The sequence below is a fragment of the Odocoileus virginianus genome, chromosome 31 (genome assembly GCF_023699985.2).
Source record: "Odocoileus virginianus isolate 20LAN1187 ecotype Illinois chromosome 31, Ovbor_1.2, whole genome shotgun sequence".
NCBI classification, from domain to species: Eukaryota; Metazoa; Chordata; class Mammalia; order Artiodactyla; family Cervidae; genus Odocoileus; species Odocoileus virginianus.
In genome coordinates this window covers 8611413-8630604 of record NC_069704.1, presented here as the reverse complement: position 1 = coordinate 8630604, position 19192 = coordinate 8611413, and the positions used below count along the sequence as shown (strand labels likewise).

The 19192-nt window shown below is 49.0% G+C and overlaps 1 protein-coding gene across 6 annotated transcripts in view; it reads left to right on the top strand.

The window, feature by feature from the left end:
• Positions 1 to 8384: 8384 nt before the first annotated feature.
• The window catches only part of TMEM268 (transmembrane protein 268), a 41122-nt gene continuing 30314 nt past the window's right edge, over positions 8385 to 19192 (top strand). For 2 of the 6 annotated variants that reach the window (XM_070459227.1, XM_070459224.1), the window contains exons 1-3: positions 8715 to 8843; positions 11810 to 11996; positions 17188 to 17297. In XM_070459227.1, the coding sequence (XP_070315328.1) occupies positions 11888 to 11996; positions 17188 to 17297 (219 nt within the window). In that variant the 5' untranslated portion in view covers positions 8715 to 8843; positions 11810 to 11887. Of the gene's footprint in view, positions 8607 to 8711; positions 8862 to 11809; positions 11997 to 17187; positions 17298 to 19192 lie in introns of those variants that run through there. The other 4 variants (XM_070459225.1, XM_070459228.1, XM_070459229.1 and 1 more) reach the window with 4 other exon arrangements.

Here is a 19192-nt window from a genome sequence, read left to right as displayed (position 1 = left end):
TCAGCTGCATCCTCTTTGATAATGCAAAACGTGCTTTGACCCAGATGTCCTGCAGAATTTCACTAAGGAAGTTAGATTAGTACATGTATCACACACATTTGCATGCATACTGAGAAAATATTCATGGCATGCACCTTATCAGGAAGGAAATCACTGGTGATTTCATCAGCAGCCCTATTTGAAAAACAGCAGTCAACTAGTAAATCTGAAGTTCGCCTTTTCTCTAGAGCCCCCCGTCCTGGGGAATCCTTGGTCAGGGTGTCAATCATATTTCCCTACTGGTGGGCTAGATGCTTAGTGTGGAACCTAAGGTCACTTCACACTAGCTCTTAAGAATTCAATGCCCCCAACCCACTGTAATGGAGATGGTGATGGCAGCCCATTTTAGTATTCTGGCCTGGAGAAGCCAGTGGACAGAGGAGCCTGGTGGGCTGCAGTCCATGGGGTCGCTCGAGTTGGACACAACTGAGCGACTACACCACCACCACCCACTGTAAGCCGATCAGCTGTGGCGGGCAAGGTAATTTTTGGTAGGTGGAGACAATTGAAAGAACATCATTCCAAAACTACAGGAGAATTAGATGACCTTTTAAAAATGTATTGCTGTGGATGGATTTGTTCTCTGGGCACTTCCGTCTCCAGTTGTTGGCCCCCTTTTATAAGAGTTCCTCATAAGAACTTTCTATATGAGCTTTCCTGTTTTTTTAGTGTTCAAGCATTCCAGTAACTCCTTGTCAGGTGAGCGGTGCTGACCAGATGGGGGGACCCATCCTCTGCCTGCCTGACCTTCATTATCGTGGAACAGGGTTGACTGTTCTTCTCGAGCCATTTTCTCAGCCTCAATTTTGCAGGAGTGTGCTGCCTTGCTTTCCAGTTTCTTGCTGGTTCCTCCCTTTTTCCTGAAGTCTTATTCTTGGATGTCCCTACATCCACTTCCTTGTTGAGACCATCTACATTTCGTGGCTTTAATATCATCTATATTGAAGACCAAATTTATATCTCCAACTTAACCTCCCCTGAACTCAGAATTCTCAGATTGCTTATTTGATGCTTTGCTTTGACATCTGATAAGCACCTCCATCCTAACTAATGTGTCCCAAACGGTACCTGGATTTGTTAGGGCTTTACTCCTGGTATTATTAAGGAGAGCAACTCCAAGCCTCTACCTAACTGCAGATACAGATTTCCCAAACTGGAGGACTACCAAGGAGGAACATTGTTCACTAGTTAAGACCCAGTGTCTTCAACTTGGTGTCCACCAGTATTTTCATCCTGAATCTGTAGGGTTGTACTTACCTGACTGCTTGACGCTTAACCTTCCAGTTAACTAGCTGAATGTCACTAACATAACAAGCAAAAGGGGTGTAATCTAGGCTCTTGGCGAGGACGAGATCAGACATGAGCAGAGCTTGGTGAGCTGAGGAACAGGAGCCTAAAGAGATTGAAGAATGAATTGAATGTAAAGAGAGCCGAAAAATACTTGGCTGTAAGGAGAGAGAGGAAAGGGGTGCCCATTGGCTGATGGGGGAGGTGGTTTGAGGAAGGTGATGGCAGGTTTAAATGCTGTGGGTGAGGGGGCAGAAGGAGGGAGACTGGAGAAGATGTTCTGGGTGGAGAGAGATCCCTGAGGGGTCTGGAGGCCAAGAGATTGGAAATCTTGGCTGTCAACCTTGATTGTGCCCAGCAAAAATGGTGCCTGCTCCAACCCCTGCCAAGCAGTGGAACTGGTCTCTCGGAGTTGGGCCAGGAGTAATGTTTTAAAAAATTTCCCTTTGGGGACTGACTTGGTGGCCCAGTGGTTGAGACTCCACACTTCTAATGTGGGTAGTGTGGCTTTGATCCCTGGTCAGGGGACTAAGGTCCCGCGCGCCAGCTGGGAGGCATGACCAAAAATAAGTTTCCCTTTGGAGGTGAGACTTGAGAAATTAGCATCTGGTAGGCCCTTCAACCTCAAAGACAGGCAGATATGTTGGTTCTGATGTAGAACGAACCTCAAGATGCACATGCAGAACAGTGTGGTTTGTTCTCGTTGAGCATGAAAAGCGAAACACATGCCTGTATGTCCAGATGCAGAGCGGATGACTGGTGGTTATATGTTATATGACTATCTCAGAAGGTCTCGGCTGTGGGAGAGTTAGTTTTAGGACACCCACCTACTGGGATGTTCAGCAGTGTCCTTGACCTGCACCCACTGGCTCCCAGTAGTACTCCTTCAGTATAATGACCAGAAATACCTCCAGACATTGTCACATGTGCCCCGGGGGCCAAAACCACCCAGCTGACAACCCCTAACAGCAGCAACAGAATCACTGAATATAGCACACAATTCCTGGGACGTTGTAGGCACTCAACAAGTATTCCCTAATTTTCTAGAATTTGCTTCTCTTCTTATCCTGATCATGCTTGATTATAAGTAATAATAGCTCTTAATGGTACAGACTGGATGGTCTCTGAAGTCTCAATGGCTTAATACAAGAGATTTATTTTTTATAATGTTTGATACAGGTTCGGGGACCAGGCAGCTCTCCTCCATATGATGACATACTGATTCAGATTACGTCCACTTTGTGGCTCTATCATTTTAGCATATGGTTTCCATGATCCCTGAGACAAGGGAAGAAAAAGTTAGCAAGCAGGCACCAGCTTTTCTGTGCTTTGGTCCTGAAATAATAGGTAACAATTGTTTTCAGCTCCTTTATGCGTGTCAGTCACAGGAGCCAACATGACTGCTAGGGAGGCTAAGAAATAAGCCACCTGTGCTTATTTGGTGAGTAAAACTGCTACAACTACTAACAGTAGCTTCGTCCATGCCGGCCAGTGACCATGTGAATTATCAACGAGCAGTAATACTTTGAAAGACCTCTTTTTTCTCTTGAGCAGTAGGCCTGAACAGTGGGTTTAAAATATTGAGTAAACCATGTTGTAAATAAATGCGCTGTCGCCCAGACTTTGTTGTTCCATTTATAGAGCACAGGCTGAGTAGATGTAGCACAATTCTCAAGGGTCCTAGGATTTCTAGAATGGTCAATGAACAACTGGATTCAACTTTTAAGTCACCAGCTGCATTAGCCCCTAATAAGAGAGGACCCGTCCTTCGAAGATTTGAAGCCAGGCACTGGCCTCTCTAGCTATGAAAGTCCTAAGTGGCATCTTCTTCCAACAAAAGGCTGTTTTGTCTACACCGAGTATCTGTTGTTTAGTGTAGCCACCTTCACTCATTATCTCACCCATATCTTCTACATAATTGGCTACAGCTTCTACATCAACAATTCATATATCATGGAGATGGCTTCCTTCCTTAAACCACATGAACCGGTCTCCACTAGCTTCAAGGTTTTCTTCTGCAGCTTCCTCACCTCTGTCATCCTTCACAGAATGACAGAGTTAAGGCCTTGCTCTGGATTAGGTTTTGGTTTAAGGGAATGTGGCTGATCTTCTATCCAGACCACTCCAACTCTCTCCAGGGAATTCCCTGGTGGTTTAGTGGTTTGGACTCTGCACTTCCATTGCAGGGGGGACCCGGGTTCCATCCCTGGTCAGGGAACTAAGATCCTGAAAGCAGCATAGTCAAAAAAAAAGGCAGCAGCATTCTCCAATTAGCAGTAAGGCTGCTTTGTTTTCTTATCAATTCATGTGTTCATTGGAGTAGCACTTTTCATTTTCTTTAAGAACTTTTTCTTTGCATTCACAATTGGATAACTGGTAAAAGAGGCCTACCTTTTGGCCTATCTTGGCTTTCAAACAGGTCTTCCTCACTAATCTTAATCATTCCTAGGTTTTGACTTAAAATGATAGACATGCAACTCCCCCTTTCACGTGAATGCTTAAGAGGCCACAGTAGGGTTATTTACCTGCCTAATTTCAATATTGTGTCTTGGGGAAACAGAAGTACAAGGAGAGGGACAGATGGGGAACACCTGTCCAGTGGAACCATCAAGACACATTTATCAATTTTACCATCTTACATGGGCCTGGTTCTTAACACCCCAAAACAACAGTAACATCAGAGATGATCACATAACAAATATAATAACAAAACACTGTAACAAATATAATAACAAAAAAGTTTGGAATACTAGGAGAATTACCAAAGTGTGACACAGACATGAAGTGAGCAAACGCTATTGGAACAATGCTGCCACTGGACTTGCTTGACACAAAACCTTCAATTGTGGGGGAAGAAAAGGTGCTATCTCTGAAGCTCAGGTGAAGCCCAGTAAAATGAGGTATCTTGTGGGCAGATCTTTAGGAGCAGGAGAAGCACATTGTTTATTGAAAGATTTGGTCAGTAATTCAGGGAGAGCATGCTGCCAAATCATGTCAACATCTACTTTGGCTTTTAAGAAATTTCAAATGACACTGGCTCCTGAGTCAAGTGTGAATTCAAGGCCATGTCTGTGGAGATGGGAATGAATGGGCTTGGAGAGTCGGAACAGACAATTCCTTTTTTTTTCTTTTTCTTTTTTGAAAATAACTTACAAAGGGTTGAGTGGCAGCATTTTCGAACAGATGACAGCTGTTGAAGATAAGAACAGAAGAGAAACTAGGCTGGTGGTTCTGAGATCATGATTGGGTTGTCTACTCTGTCTTACAGGGTTATTAAAATGATAAAGACTGGACAGTTGAAATTTCTAGTTAAAACCCTGGTCCCCTTCAGTTGCCTTTCCTTCCCCTCCCCTTCCCAACCAGATACCAGTTCTCCCTTTTCAGGCCCTGCCCCGCCTCATTCCCTTTGTACCTGTCCATGTACTTGCCTCTTGGCCACAGTGTACAGAGAGATGCCTGACACCTCGGGTGACTGGCAGCCTTCTGACGGAAATTCAAAGAATCTCCTGGTTTTGACCCAGTTTCCTGACAGATAGCACGTGACTTGTCTAACTCTGCACACTGCCAACAAGGATGGTGGTGTGTCTAGTCCCAAGCTCTCCCATGTGTATCTTGTAGCAGAGAACTCACTGAGAGATGTGACTCAGGATCTGAAATCAATGTAGTGGAGCCAGGAGCAATAGAACTTTCTGTGGGACATGCTTGTGGAAATATACTTTTTCAGAGAGCTCTAATGAGTGGCCAAGCCCAAGACTTGAACCCAAGTCTGTGTGACGTCAAGCCTGAATTGCTATATGATTTAGGTCAGTGTGTTCAGCCCGTGGCCGTGTTTCAAAAGCGATGCGTTTCTAAAAGAGAAAGTCAGTGACTCTACAACTGGCAGACCAGTTCCAAAAGTAAGATCTGATTTTTGATGTGTGCCTTTTCACTTACTCATCCCACGGCTCTGAGGTGCACTCTGGTCCTGTCTGCTGCCACATATGAAAATTCTGCCAGGCTGAGAAGTTCTTTCCTTCTTGCTTCACCAACATTGCCAGATAGTTGGCAGCTGGCCTTCAGACACGGGCCTGTAACTCTCGCCCACATGACGGAACAGAATGGGGCAAATGCTGAGTAAGGGTGGTTTTGGCCAGGGTTTGTGGTTATTTGGATTTATCTGTAGTTGAAGCCCTGATGATTTCATTCATAGCCATTCATTCACCAGTTCAGATGCGTGTAACCCTACTGGGGGCCAGCTCTTGAGCACAGGCAGAAACAGCTCTGTGCCCCGAAGGTTGATTCTCTTTTTGGGAAAGGGGATTTTGAACAATGATCATAGTGTGTGCTAGGTGTGGCCACAGATTAAGCAAGAGTGACTATGAGAACAGGGGACTGGAAAAGGCTCCAAGAAGAAGGGCCCTTTCAGCTGCGGTCTGAGCTGAAAGCATTCGTTAACCAGGCCAGGAGGTGGGGACAGGTCGGAGGCATCTCTCCCAAAAGGAGAAGGATGGAACCACTGAGAACTGAAAGAGACAGCACGGGTGTAGGAGGAACTGAGAGATGGGCCTGTGTTCTTGGAGCTTGGGGTTTTCAGAGGTTATTAGTCACCTTTCACCGGATTTCACTGGATTTTGGACTTCCCAGGTGGCGCAGTGGTAATGGATCTGCCTGCCAATGCAGGAGACACAAGAGTCATGGGTTCGATCCCTGGGTTGTGAAGATCCCTTGGAGGAGGAAGTAGCAACCCACTCCAGTATTCTTGCCTGGGAAATCCTGTGGACAAAGGAGCCTGGTGGGCTTCAGTCCAGGTGGTTGCAAAGACTTGGACATGACTAAGCACGTATGCGCTGGATTTCATTCATCTTTCTCCATTTTCCATGGAGCCCCGTTCCCTCACACCGGAGTGCCAGGCCTTGCCACATGCTGTGGTTTTGGAGATGCAAAAGAATTGCCCAGAAATTCAGTTCACTTTTACTGAGCACTTCCTGCTAAGCACCTCATCATTTCACTTAATTCTTAAAACCTCTCTATTTAGCAGATATTCTTTCATAAATGAGGGAATTGGAGCTCAGAGAGGGGAACTGGCCCGTGCAAGTTCACACGCCACTGAGTGGTGGAGCCTAGTCAGGCAGTTCCAAAGGGCCACGTCTTCTGTGTCTCCCTAGCAAAGGAGATGATGTGTCAACATAAAAGTTCAAGCTGGAACAAGAAGCAGCGAGAATGCAGAGTGAAGGGAGCCCGGGAGAAAGGGCAGGAGGACAGTATCTGGCTTCATGAAGGCAGGCCTTGCTGAGAGGCAGGAGTTAGTTAGATAGTGACCAGGCCACACACGGGCCCAAGGTTCCCTTTCAATATACTACCAGCAGGTAGGAAAGCTCCAGCATTCCCTGATGCTTGCTCTCATGCCCCTACATTGTGCTTAAAGAATGTGGCAAAGTAAACATCTTGGATCTTATATGTCTGGCTCAGTGGTGCCCAGAACCATGCGTGCTACTCTGCACACACCTGATCTCTATCTGTTGATGAATAAATGAACGAACTTCATTTTCAGTAGCCTACTTCCTGGATCCTCACCTGCCTGGTGAATGAGGGCAGCATCCGCTGCTTTATTCCTCAGTCACTGCTCATGTCCTTAGGCACTCCTTTGCCTCTGGCAGAGCCCAAAGCCAAGTAGGTCCTGTGATCTGAGAGGCCCCTAGCAATTTGGCAGTTTCTGTTGAAATTAAAACTGCACCTGTTTTCTGACTCAGCAAGTCCACCTGTAGATATGCAGGCTGTGGCATGTACACAGCATGGTGGCTATGACCATGTGAGGAAGGCTGTGAGGAAGAGCGGGAACCCCCTACATGCCCACCGCTGGGAGGGGCAAGGGAAAAATAGCTCTGTTCCTACAAAATAGGGCTTCCCCGCTGTCTAAGCTCACACACACTTACAAAATATGGAAGTGTCTTATGTACCCCCTTAAAAACAAACTTGACAGAGTCCATCCTAAAGGAGATCAGTCCTGGGTGTTCATCGGAAGGACTGATTTTGAAGCTGAAACTCCAATACTTTGGCCACCTCATGTGCAGAGCTGACTCATTTGAAAAGACCCTGATGCTGGGAAAGATTGAGGGCAGGAGGAGAAGGGGACGACAGAGGATGAGATGGCATCACTGACTCAATGGAAGTGGGTTTGGGTGGACTCCCGGAGTTGGTGATGGACAGGGAGGCCTGGCGTGCTGCAGTTCACGGGGTCGAAAGAGTCTGACACGACTGAGTGGCTGACCTGAACTGGTGGCTCAGCTGGTAGAGAATCTGCCTGCAACGCAGGAGACCACTTGCAGCACAGGAGACGCTGGTTCAGTCCCTAGGTCTGGAAGATTCTCTGGAGAAAGAAATGGCAACTGACTCCAGTATTCTTGTCTGGAGAATTACAGGGACAGAGGACCTGGTGGGCTACAGTATATGGGGTCACAAAGAGTCCGACTGAGTGACTCACACAACCTACAAAATATCTAAGTGTCTTATGTACCCTCTTTGTGTGTGCTGAGCGGCACGCATTGTTCTGGGGACCACTGAGCAAGACATACAAGATCCAAGATGTTTACTTTGCCTGAAAAGAAACCAGACAGAGTGGAGTGTTCTGGAATGAGGTGAATGCCAAGGAACGTGGCTGAAAGAAAAAGCAAGAATAAAACAAATTCCCTTTTGTATAAATGCACAGTGTACCTCATCCGTCCATAAGCTGTCCACAGAAACCTCAGGGAAGGAGGCACTTTTCACTGCAGACCCCCTGAAAGCCCGGGTGATGGAGGTGGGGGTGGTGGCCACTATCCTGTGTCCTGCAGTTATGTACATTTCACACAGATTATCTCTTTAAAGCTTCACACAATCCCATGAAACGGGATAATCTGCTTTTAACACAAAACTAAGTCACAGAGAAGGAAAACTACTCAAGATGATCTAAAAATCGGAGACACTTGGCTGAGAGCTCAGGGAGTCTGATCCCCAAACCGATGCTCTTAACACAATGCACATGTAATTTTTCACTAAAAAGCAAGTCCCTGAGGAATTTCTGGTCCCCAGTATTGCTTCATCCACCAGGTCCCATGATTGTTGTCAGACGCGGGCTGGACCTCAGAGGCAAGCCGCTGCTCTCAGGATCCGGGGACCGAGGCTCAGAGCTGGGCGGGAACTCATCGCGGACCGGGATCTGGTCCCCCCACCGCACCTCCCCGAGAGCCCCAGAAGAAACGCACATGGTCGGCGAGCGCGGAGGCGCTTCCCCGCGTCCCGGGAGGGAGCCCGGCTGATGAAAGGTAGCTCCCAGCTCGGCTCCGACGCGAACCGGCTTCCCTCTGGGCCCGGAGGCGAGCACGGCGGGCGGCTCCTCCCGGTGGGGTGACCGCGCGGGGCCGGCCCGGCCCGGGGGCGGGACTCGGGAGGACGGCGCGGGCGGCAGGCGCGGCGCGGGCGGCGGTGCCCGGAGGCTGCGGCGCGGTGGGGCGGCGGCGCCCCCGACCTTCCGCCTCCCCGGGGGGCGGTGGTGCGGCCGGGTGAGTGTGCGCGGACGGGTGAGTGTGCGCGGGCCCGGGGCGCGCGCCCCTGTGTCTGCGCGGGCGCGGGCGGCCGCGAGTCCAGATTTCAGCCGCGCGGCTCCCGCGCTGCCTCCTGGGTTCCCCGGTCCTGGCCTGGTGTGGGCGCCGAGGGCCGAGGTTGGGCCCCATTTCTCCCCGTTGTGCGTGGGAGCCGCTCTCCGGCGGCCCTTGTGAGGGGGCGGGGGAGGGGAAGGGGGGCGGGGGTCTGATTTCGGGGGTGGAGGGAGGCCCAGGGGCAGCAGACCCTGGATCAAGACAGCTGCCCCAGGCCAAGGCCAGAGGTGGCCGAACATCCCCTGCCCGAATGAGCTCGGTTCCCTTGTGGCACCATCCCCCAACCAGGCTCCTTGACCTTGGATGGTTCACTTTCGTTTCTGGGTCTTAATTTTCTCATGTGTAAAATGGAGAGCTTGGAGCCATTGTCTCTGAAGGCTTTTCCACTCCAAAACTTCTGTGACAGACCCTCCATCATGGCCCCTTGTTGGGACTTTCCGATTTAACAAAACCAAACTTGACTTGTGAAAACTGTAGGATTCCCCCTTCCCCCAACTGACACACACACACACACACACACACACACACACACACACACACACATCTCAGGGAGGCGCAGGGGGTCCTCTGGGGATACTGGGCACTCAGTGTCTGCAGAAATGGAGATTTTTGCGGAGGCTTGCTACCCAACTCAGAAAGATGGATAATTGGAAGGTCTGGTTAAATGGAATCAGCAAGGGGAATTAGGAAGCTGGGGAGTGGATGGCCAGTTAGGTTGAGGAACTTCAGGGCCGGGCTCACTCCCTGCCTGTCTCCATCCTGGGGCCTGAGCCTCTCTCCCTTGTCCCACTAGGGCTAGTGCAGGGCTGGAGGCAGGGTGGCAGGTCAGCACCTGCCCTTGGCAGTCTTGCCAACACCCCTCCTGCCCTTTGCAGCCTCCAGTTTGGATGAGAGGCTACAGGGTGAGGGCAAGGCCGCCTCGATTGGCCCCATCCTGCCCTCTGGTTTGTACCTCTCCCCACTGGGCAGTTCCTTCTCTCCCTCCACCTTTTCCAAGCCAGGAGCCTCCTTCCCTGCTCTGAGAAGCTTCCAGAGGAAGTCTTCCCTCAATCCAAGGCGCTGCCGGCTCCCCCGACTGCCTTCTCTGATCTTTGTCTGTTTCTTGTTTCTCTTTCTCTGAGTTTGTCTTTTCTACCAGATGGTGGTACCCATCAGAGAGGGCCAAACAGGGACTTAAGATTTTATTGCTGGCTCTATAGTCTAGAAAGCACAGGGCCTGGCACTAGAAGATTCTTAGGGAATATCTATGGAGTAAAAATGATGATTGGTATGTTCCGTTTTGCCCTCTGCTGCTCTCAAGCGATTTAAGTTTGAATTCTTTAAGCCTCACAACAACCTCGTTGCCTTGTTCCCATTTACACGTGAAGAAACTGAGGTGATGCAAGTCCCTTGCTCCAGGTCATACACGTGGGAGGTGGCAGGACTGTGCAGGCTGCTTTTCTCCATTACACTAAATAGCCTGCAGGTGCATGACTTCTCCTGGTTGGGACTTTGTGGGAGGCTAATTGGGCCAACTGGGGTGATGGGGATTGCCTCCCAAAGATACTGTCTAGTTGTGGGATTCTGCAACTAATGAACCTTCCACACTGTCTGGAAGGCTGTCTGGGCAGCTCAAGCTTGTAGATGGTCCCTTCTGCCTGGAGGAGGGGCAGGGGGCTCCTGGGCCCCACAAACGTTTCTGAGACTCCAGTATAGCCTCTCTGGGAAACAGTTTCCTAGCTAGGATGTCTCTGGGTTCCTGGTCTGGAGCACAGATCCAAGGATTCTCTTTGTCCCATAGGCCTAGGACCCCATCGGATGGAGCAGAACCTCGTTTATCGCCAAGTGCAGGGGAGACATCCTTGGGCTGTTGTTTTCATGCCTCTTGGGGGTACCAGAGAAGAGGAAGGAAGTAAGGGGCGATATGATTGACTGATACTCAGCGGTGTTTGGGAGTGCCTACTGTGTGCCAAGCTTGGGGGAGATGGTCCCTGCCCTCCCACAGCTTGGCAGCTCAGATGGCAACTCGAATGTGTTGCTAGATCACACCTGGGAAACGCAGTCTCTTTCCACCCACTGTTTTTTAAGGCGGTTTAAGAAAGGCTCAGCCATAGCCAGACCTGGGTTCCGAGGTTCAGAGATGTGGGAATGATGGGCTTGGATTCTGGAGCTGGATGGCCTGGTTCATCTGTCCCCACAGCTCCCAGCCACTCCACTTTGGGTGGGTCACGTCACATCTTTGACTTGCAGTTCTGTCTCCGAGGAAATGGGAAAAACCTGTGAGGAAATGGGCCTGATGGTGAGCAGGATACTAGATGCCACACTTGTATTTCTTTGTGTAGCCCCACTGCAGCTATGCCGGGCTGGCCTCCCTGCACCCATTTTGCAGGTGAGGTCAGCAAGGCTTGGGGAGCTAAGTACCTTGACAGTGGATGTCCCAGAGCACGTGAGGGTCAAGTGAAGGTTCACATCTAGGTCCTTTGGTGCTGAAGTCCTTGCTCTTTTCTTTTTATAACATTTTGTTGCTTTGTATAAACAAGGCTCCCTGTGATGAATAGACCTATCCTATGCTCAGTCAGGAAGGGAAATCCCAGATGCCTGAGAGTGGGGTCTGGTCAGCTCCTGAGTTCCGTGTGGTTCCTGGATGTGTCTGAGCTGGAGGAGATCCAGGACCAGAGGGAAGTGCTCAGCCCAGGCCTAGGAGGGTTCTGGCTCCCGCTCTTCATTCCCTCAGAGAATGTTCCTTAGCCTGATCAACGAGACCACAGTCTGAGGAAAGACTCTGGGTGGCTCTCCTCAGCCTGGTGATGGCTTTGGCCTTGAGAGTCTGAGGAAGCCGGCCAGCCCAGGACCAGGCCTGAAGTTTTTTCTCGTGATGTTGTTTTCTGAAGGCAGGCGAAGCTGAGCTGGCTGCTCCAGGATGAACCGCAGCTCTGAGAAGGGGAAGTAGGAGTCCTGCTGGTGCTGCTATGGCGTGTGAACCGCATATGGACCCCGGCGGGGCGGCTGGCCCCTTGCCCACCTCCTCCCCTGGCTGGAGCGCCCTGCCTGGCGGAAGCCCTCCTGGCTGGGGGCAAGGTAGGGTCATGACCCTTAATTCCTTCCTCCTCTGCCCCCCTGCCCCCGCTCGTAGGATGCTGAGCTGGACTCAGATAGTATGCTTGAGGAGAGGTGAGTGGAAGGGCACAGAAGTGCCTCAGATAAGGGTGGGCATTTGGGGATGTGTTTCCAGGCATTTCTCTCATTGCTACTTATTCTTTCACCGGATTCCTTAGCTTGCCCTCTGCTAGGATGCTATAGCTTCCTAGCACCTTTCCTCCTTGCCCCTTCCATTGTCTCTTCGTGGCATCTCCGAGGGGTTTTTAAAAATGCACAACCTTCTGTTTCCATTTCTGTCTCAGTGTTTCCCACTGGGCTAAGCATGAAGATCTGTCATTCACCAGCTTGCAAGGCCTGCCTTAATGGCTCCTGCTGCCCCTGCCATGCTTCCCTGCCCCAGGACCTTTGCACCTGCTGTCTGTTTTGTGTGTTATGCCCTTCCCCTGTTTCCTTTCCTCTGTTTTATTTCCTTTCATCCTTCAGAGCTCAGTTCAGATATCCCTTCCATGGGGGAATCCTCCCCTGGTGGCCCAGCCTAAGCCAGACCCTCTGATATATCTCTGCTTCTCCCTATGGCACTTAGCAGTTTGTAATTAAATTAATTCCCCGTGTAATAACATGTGGAATGTCCAGCTTCCTAAGTAAAATGTAAGCTGCATGAGGGCAGGGGCTCTGCATTGCTTTGTTCATCCCTGTGTCTATAGTACCTAGCACACAGCTGGGCCCATAATCAGTTCAGTTCAGTCCCTCACTCGTGTCCGACTCTTTGCGACCCCATGAACCACAGCACACCAGGCCTCCCTGTCCATCACCAACTCCCGGAGTCTACCCAAACCCATGTCCATTGAGTTGGTGATGTCATCCAACCATCTCATCCTCTGTTGTCCCCTTCTCCTCCTGCCCTCAATCTTTCTCAGCATCAGGGTCTTTTCAAATGAGTCAGCTCTCCGCATCAGGTGGCCAAAGTATTGGACTTTCAGCTTCAGCATCAGTCCCTCCAATGAATACCCAGGACTGATCTCCTTTAGGATGGACTGGTTGGATCTCCTTGCAGTCCAGGGGACTCTCAAGAGTCTTCTCCAACACCACAGTTCAAAAGCATCAATTCTTCTGCGCTCAGCTTTCTTTATAGTCCAACTCTCACATCCATACATCACTACTGGAAAAAACTGTAACCTTGACTAGGCAGACCTTTGTTGGCAAAGTAATGTCTCTGCTTTTTAATATGCTGTCTAGGTTGGTCATAACTCAGTAAGTATTTTGAATGAATGAATTAATGAATGAATGAGTGGCTGGGCATAGGCAAGTGGAGTTGGCATTTTACATTGTGGCTGGTTTCTTAGATGATTTCAAACTTAAAAACAAGGGTTCCTTTTATGTCTTCTGTTATTAGGAAAGCAGTTCACACATACACGCATACCAGTAGAATGAAATAGAATGGAATAATTTGCCTTCAGCTCTTTGAAGACATTGCTCCACTGGTTTCTGGCAAGCCAGTTCTTGCCCCTTTATAGGAAATAGCTTTCTGTATGTGCACACACGTACATACACATGCACACAGACACACTTGTACACACACACACGTTTTTTGGTAGCTTTTCAGATCCCTTTTCTTAGCCTGAGTGTGAAAACAAGAATTTTTAAGTGGAGGACTTACAGTTCTCACTTTAAGAAACAGATGAGCGAGATTATTGCCAAGAATCCAGGAATTCATGGTTTGAAAGGGAAACAGAGGCACCATCACCGTGAAAAGTCTTTGCATTGTTCGGGTAAACACTGTCCACACAGTGCAAAGAGCCAGGCTGGGGGAGCAGTTCACAGTCTCCAAGCCTGAGGTCCAGATCAGTGTGGGTTTTCCACTGTGTGCTGTGCAGTGAAAGGCTAGTCTGAGGCTCCTGTAGCACAACTGCCTGCCTTTTCTGTGCTCCTCTTTCTTTTCACTTCTCTTTCTTACTTTCATTTCCCCTGGTACCACCAGGCAAGCTGATTCTCCTTTCGGAGGCCCTGTTTCCTTTCCCATAGTAATCGTTTTCCACTTTCTAGGCCTCTTGCAGGAGACCCTGGCTCAATTCCTGGATTGGGAAGAGCCTCTGGAGAGGGGATAGGCTACCCCCTCCCGTATTCTTGGGCTTCCCTGGTGGCTAGACGGTAAAGAATCTGCCTGCAGTACGGGAGACTGGGTTTGATCCCTGGGTTGGGAAGATCCTCTGGAGGAGGGCATGGCAAGTATTCTTGCCTGGAGAACCCCCCTGGACAGAGGAGCCTGGTGGGCTACAGTCTATAGAGTTGCAAAGTCAGATGCAACTGAGTGACTAAGCGCAGGGCTCTTGGAGGATTAAATGGAATCAGGACTCTGACCCGGAGACTGTGCCTGCTGCATGGGAAAGGCTTAGTCCCCGGAAACTCTTCATATTTTATTTTGTTGTCTATTTTTATTTCAGCCTTTATCTTCTTTTTATCTGTTTTCCTTCATTTGCTTATTTTAAAATCTAATTGTATAATTTTGCCTTTTCATATTTTATTTTTATGAAATCCTTTCTGGAACAAGGTGTGGGAGGATAAAAACCAATACAACTAAACCAGTGTGGCTTTATGGTAACTTAGGTGCTCTGACAAGCTTTTAAATGATGACAACCATAGCAGCCAATTATTCAGCACCCATTTTACACTAAATGCTGTATTTTCACCGTCTTGATTATTTGCAAAATCCTCTGCAGTGGATATCATCATCCTCTAAGGGGATGGCCAGGAATTAAATTGCTTCTTCAAGGTTTTTCTGTTAGTGAGAGGCTCACTTAAAATTTGAACCCCAAACCATCTAGCGTGTGCTTCCCCCACTTCTTTCATACATGAAACATTTATCTAGTACCTGCTGTATACTTGGCACTGAATCCAGCTCAGGGGATTCAGTGATGTGTAAAACCCATGTGGAGACAGTGGACTAACTGAGTAACTGGGTACAAATGTGCTCATCTTTAGTGAGCATAAAGGAGAAGGGCAGTGATTGGCAGGTTTATCAGACAGATTTGACCTGACAAGAGTTAAGAGCATCAAGGCAGACTCCCTGGGAAAGGGATTAATGAACTGGAATGCAAATGATGACTGGAATCTAAGGGAGTGATGCCAGGGGTATGTGTTCTAGGGAGAGAGAGGGAAGAGCATATGCAAAGGCCCTGGGGTGGGAAGGAACACTGCATGTCCAAGGAACAAAGGAGGCTGGAGCGGCAAGACACAGAATGAGGCTGAGCCTTCAAGCTGAGTTTGGCAGGAGGCTAGTTCTTCTAAGTTCTGGGGGAGTATGGTAAGGAGGTTGGTTTTCTTCAGAGCACTGAGAAGCTATTGAAAGTTACTTTTTTTTAAAAAAAATATTTATTTGTTTATTTATTTTTGGTTGAGCTTGGGTCTTCATTGCTGTGTGCGGGCTTTCGCTAGTTGAGGGAATGGGGGCTACTCTCTAGTTGAGGTGCACGGGCTTCTCATTGCAGTGTCTTTTCTTGTTGCAGAGCATGGGCCCTAGGGCACATGGGCTTCAGTAGTTGCAGCCCACAGGCTTAGTTGCTCCATGTCATGTAGGATCTTCCCAGACCAGGGATCGAACCTGAGACCCCTGCATTGGCGGGCAGATTCTTACCCACTGGACCACCAGGGCAGGCCCCTGTTGAATAGTTTCGCTCAGAGGATTTGTATCATTTGATTTGTGCCCTGGCTGCTCTGTGAATGCACTATATGAGGAAGAGCAGTTTGAGAAGCCAGTTAGGAGACAGGGGACAGGGAGCGGGGAAGGGAGCCTGGGAGAGGGTTGTGGCCAAGATGCCGAGGGGTGCGTGGAGCCGGGAGAGATTTTGTCGGGCCCAGTTGGCAGGGCCCAGGGATGGACTGGGTGAGGGGGTGGAGGAGTGATTGAGGGGGTGGGCAGGAATCCCCAGGAAGGTAGAGTTTTAAGACTCCAGTATTGCCCAGAGCTGGGATCTGTGCCAGTAGATAACATGCTTCTGAGCGACAGCTACAGAAAATGTGCTGAAATATTCAGCTCCCAGCCTTGAGCAGCTAGGCTCTAGGGTCCTTACATCTCAGGACTCAGCCAGCCCCAGCTTTGCGCTGCTCACCGGTAGCTCCCGGGGCCTCATAGCTGAGGGAAGAGCTCAGTCCTTTTGGACAGTTTACTCAGAAGGGGAGTAGGTGTGGCTTCTTTCTGCTGCCTTTCTCCTGGGCCTGGGGGGATTGCCTCACTCTGGCTCCTGGTCTGGCTTCAGTGCAGCGCTGCAGGGCAGGCCTGAGAGGTTGTGATAAGCCTGAGCTTGTATGCTTTTTGATGTATGACTTTCATGCAGTTTATGCTTTTAAAATGATGAGTGCTGATATACTGGGGAGGGCTTGCCAATAAGTTGGTGGCTTCGTTTTCTGTGGTTATTGTAACAATGACCACTGACAGGGGCTTAGAAAATGTAGTTATCCTCTTACAGCTCTGTAGGTTAGGAGTCTGATCCTGGCCTCACTGAGCTCAGATCGTGAGGTCAGCAGGGCTGTGTTAGGAAGCTCCAGGAGAGACTCTGTTTCCTTTTCTTTCCTAGCCTCTAAAGGCTGCCTCTATCCCTTGGCTCCTGAAGCCTTCTGCCACTTTAAAGCCAGAGGTGTTCCATCTTTTGTACCTTTCTTCCATAGTCACAGCCCTCCTGGCTCTTCTGCCGCCTCCCTCTTCCGCTTTTAAGGATCCTTGTGATTGCAGTGGACCCCTCCCCAGATTATCTGGGCTTCCCTAGTGGCTTAGAAGGTAAAGAATCTGCCTGCAATGCAGGAGCCTGGAGTTTGATCCCTTGGTCAGGACGATTTCCCTGGAGAAGGGAATGGCTCTCCACTCCAGTATTCTTGCCTGGAGAATCCCATGGACAGAGGAGCTTGGTAGGCTACAGCCCATGGGGTCCCAAAAACTTGGACATCAATCAGCAACTAACATTTTCCACTTCACGCAGATGACCTAGGAGTCTTCCCATTTCGGGCCAGCTGATTAGACCCTTACTTTTACCTTCAGCCTTCACTGGAAGGTTTGAGAATGGCAAGTCCTTCCTTGCCCTGCGAATGTTCTCAAGGCCGGAGGAGGTGATGCCATCAAGGTCTGGGTTCACCCCAAGTCCTTATCGCTTAGCCAGATGAAGCGTCTGTCTGCTTTCAGAGCTCCGCAATGGCCAGGTCCTCACGGTGCTCCGGGTCGACAATACCTGTGCGCCCATCTCATTTGACCTGGGAGCCGCCGAAGAGCAACTGCAGACCTGGGGTATTCAGGTGAGTGCTGACTTTGTTGTATCCTTATTACTTTTTCTCCCATCCACCCATCAGTCCACCCATCTGTCTTATCTATTCTATCATTTCATTATTTGCAACTTTTTTTTTTTTACTGGTTCATTCATTGTTTTTTTAAAATTCTATTTATTTTTATTTTTTTTTTGTCTTATGTTGGGGTTTAGTCAATTAACAATGTTGTGATAGTTTCGGGTGAACAGTGAAGGGACTCAGCCATACACAAACATGTATGGATCCCACCCCGCCCCAGACTCCCCGCCCACCCAGGCTGTGGCATAATATTGAGCAGCGTTCCGTGTGTGTTACAATAGGTCCTTGTTGGTCATCCGTTTTAAACATAGCAGTGGTTCACAGCATTTTTTTTTAAGCACCTACCCCATGCTTGAAATGCCAATTAATTCACTTAATAGATGTGTGTTTGGGGGTGTCTGCCCTGTGCTGGGCACTTAACTGCTCCGTGATTACCACAGAGGTGACTAGGTCCCCGTGCCTGGGGTCACACACTGGGGTTTCTGTGCAGATGAGAAGGCATGGTGCTCAAGGAACACTTGCACTGGCTCTGGCACATAGTAAATGTTCAATAAATTGTGGCTCTTTAAGTTCCCACAGGTGTGATTCTCACTCTTCTCATATCCTTTAGAGTGATGAGGTCTTGATCATCATTGCCCAGGATGGGTTATTTATGGATAAGGAAGCTACAATGCTAATTTTACCCTGAAGACTTGAGAATTTACTCCTTTAACACAGAATGGTATTATGGTTTAAAACATTTTAGCACCATTAATGGGAAACGTTCCAAGTTGACAGTACTCACCCCACATCAGCACGACAGCTGGTTTTCCTTCCCATGCTTCCTTTCAGCCTTTGTACAAAAGGACATTTTCCTTAAACAGTTGTCTTCAGATGGGGTTTTCTTCACTGGTGAACAGTTTGCGTATTGTTCTACCATGCTCCTAAATATCGTCTCTAATGATTAAATTCTGTGTTCTTAAGCAGTCCATTCTCGTAAGACCTTTATGCTCTAGGGCGTTTTGCTTGGGCAGGAAGATGTGAGTTTTCAGTATCTTGGACTGTACTAATAGTTGTGTAGTTTGATACCGACACTTGTGTATCAGGTGTTCACTTTGGAAGTGGCCCTGGGCTTGTCTAAGCAGATAGTTAGATACACGTATCCGTCTGAGAAAGAGGACTACTGTGTGCTTAGTCGCTCAGTCCCGTCTGATTCTTTGCAGCCACATGGACTGTAGCCCACTGGGCTACTCTGTCCTTGGGGACTTTCCAGGCAAAATACTGGGGTGGGTTGCCATGCCCTCCTCCAGGGGATCGTCCCAACCCAGAGATCAAACCCAGGTCTTTGGCGTTGCAGGTAGATTCTATACAATCTGAGCCACCAGGGAAGCCCCAAGTAAGAGAACAGAAACTCCCAACGATGTCCAGATAATATGTATATATATTATACATATATTTACTGTGTAATATATGGGCTTCCCTTGTGGCTTGGCTGGTAAGAATCCGCCTGCAATGTGGGAGACCTAGGTTCAATCTCTGGGTTGGGAAGATCCCCTGGAGAAGGGAAAGGCTACCCACTCCAGTATTCTGGCCTGGAGAGTTCCATGAACTAAGTCCATGGGGTCGCAAAGAGTCGGACATGACTGAGCGACTTTCACTCACTGTATAATGCATATGTAAGTGTTATATGTGTTATCTTGTTTAATATGCACACCACCTCTGTAAAGTGTACATTTATCACCCTCATTTCCCAGAGGAGGAAAGTGAGGCTCAGAGAAGTGGGTTTCCTTGCTCCAGGTCACGCAGCACATGAGGGGCAGGGCCAAGGTTTGGACCCAGGGCTGGGCAACTCCAGGGCCTGCCCCTTA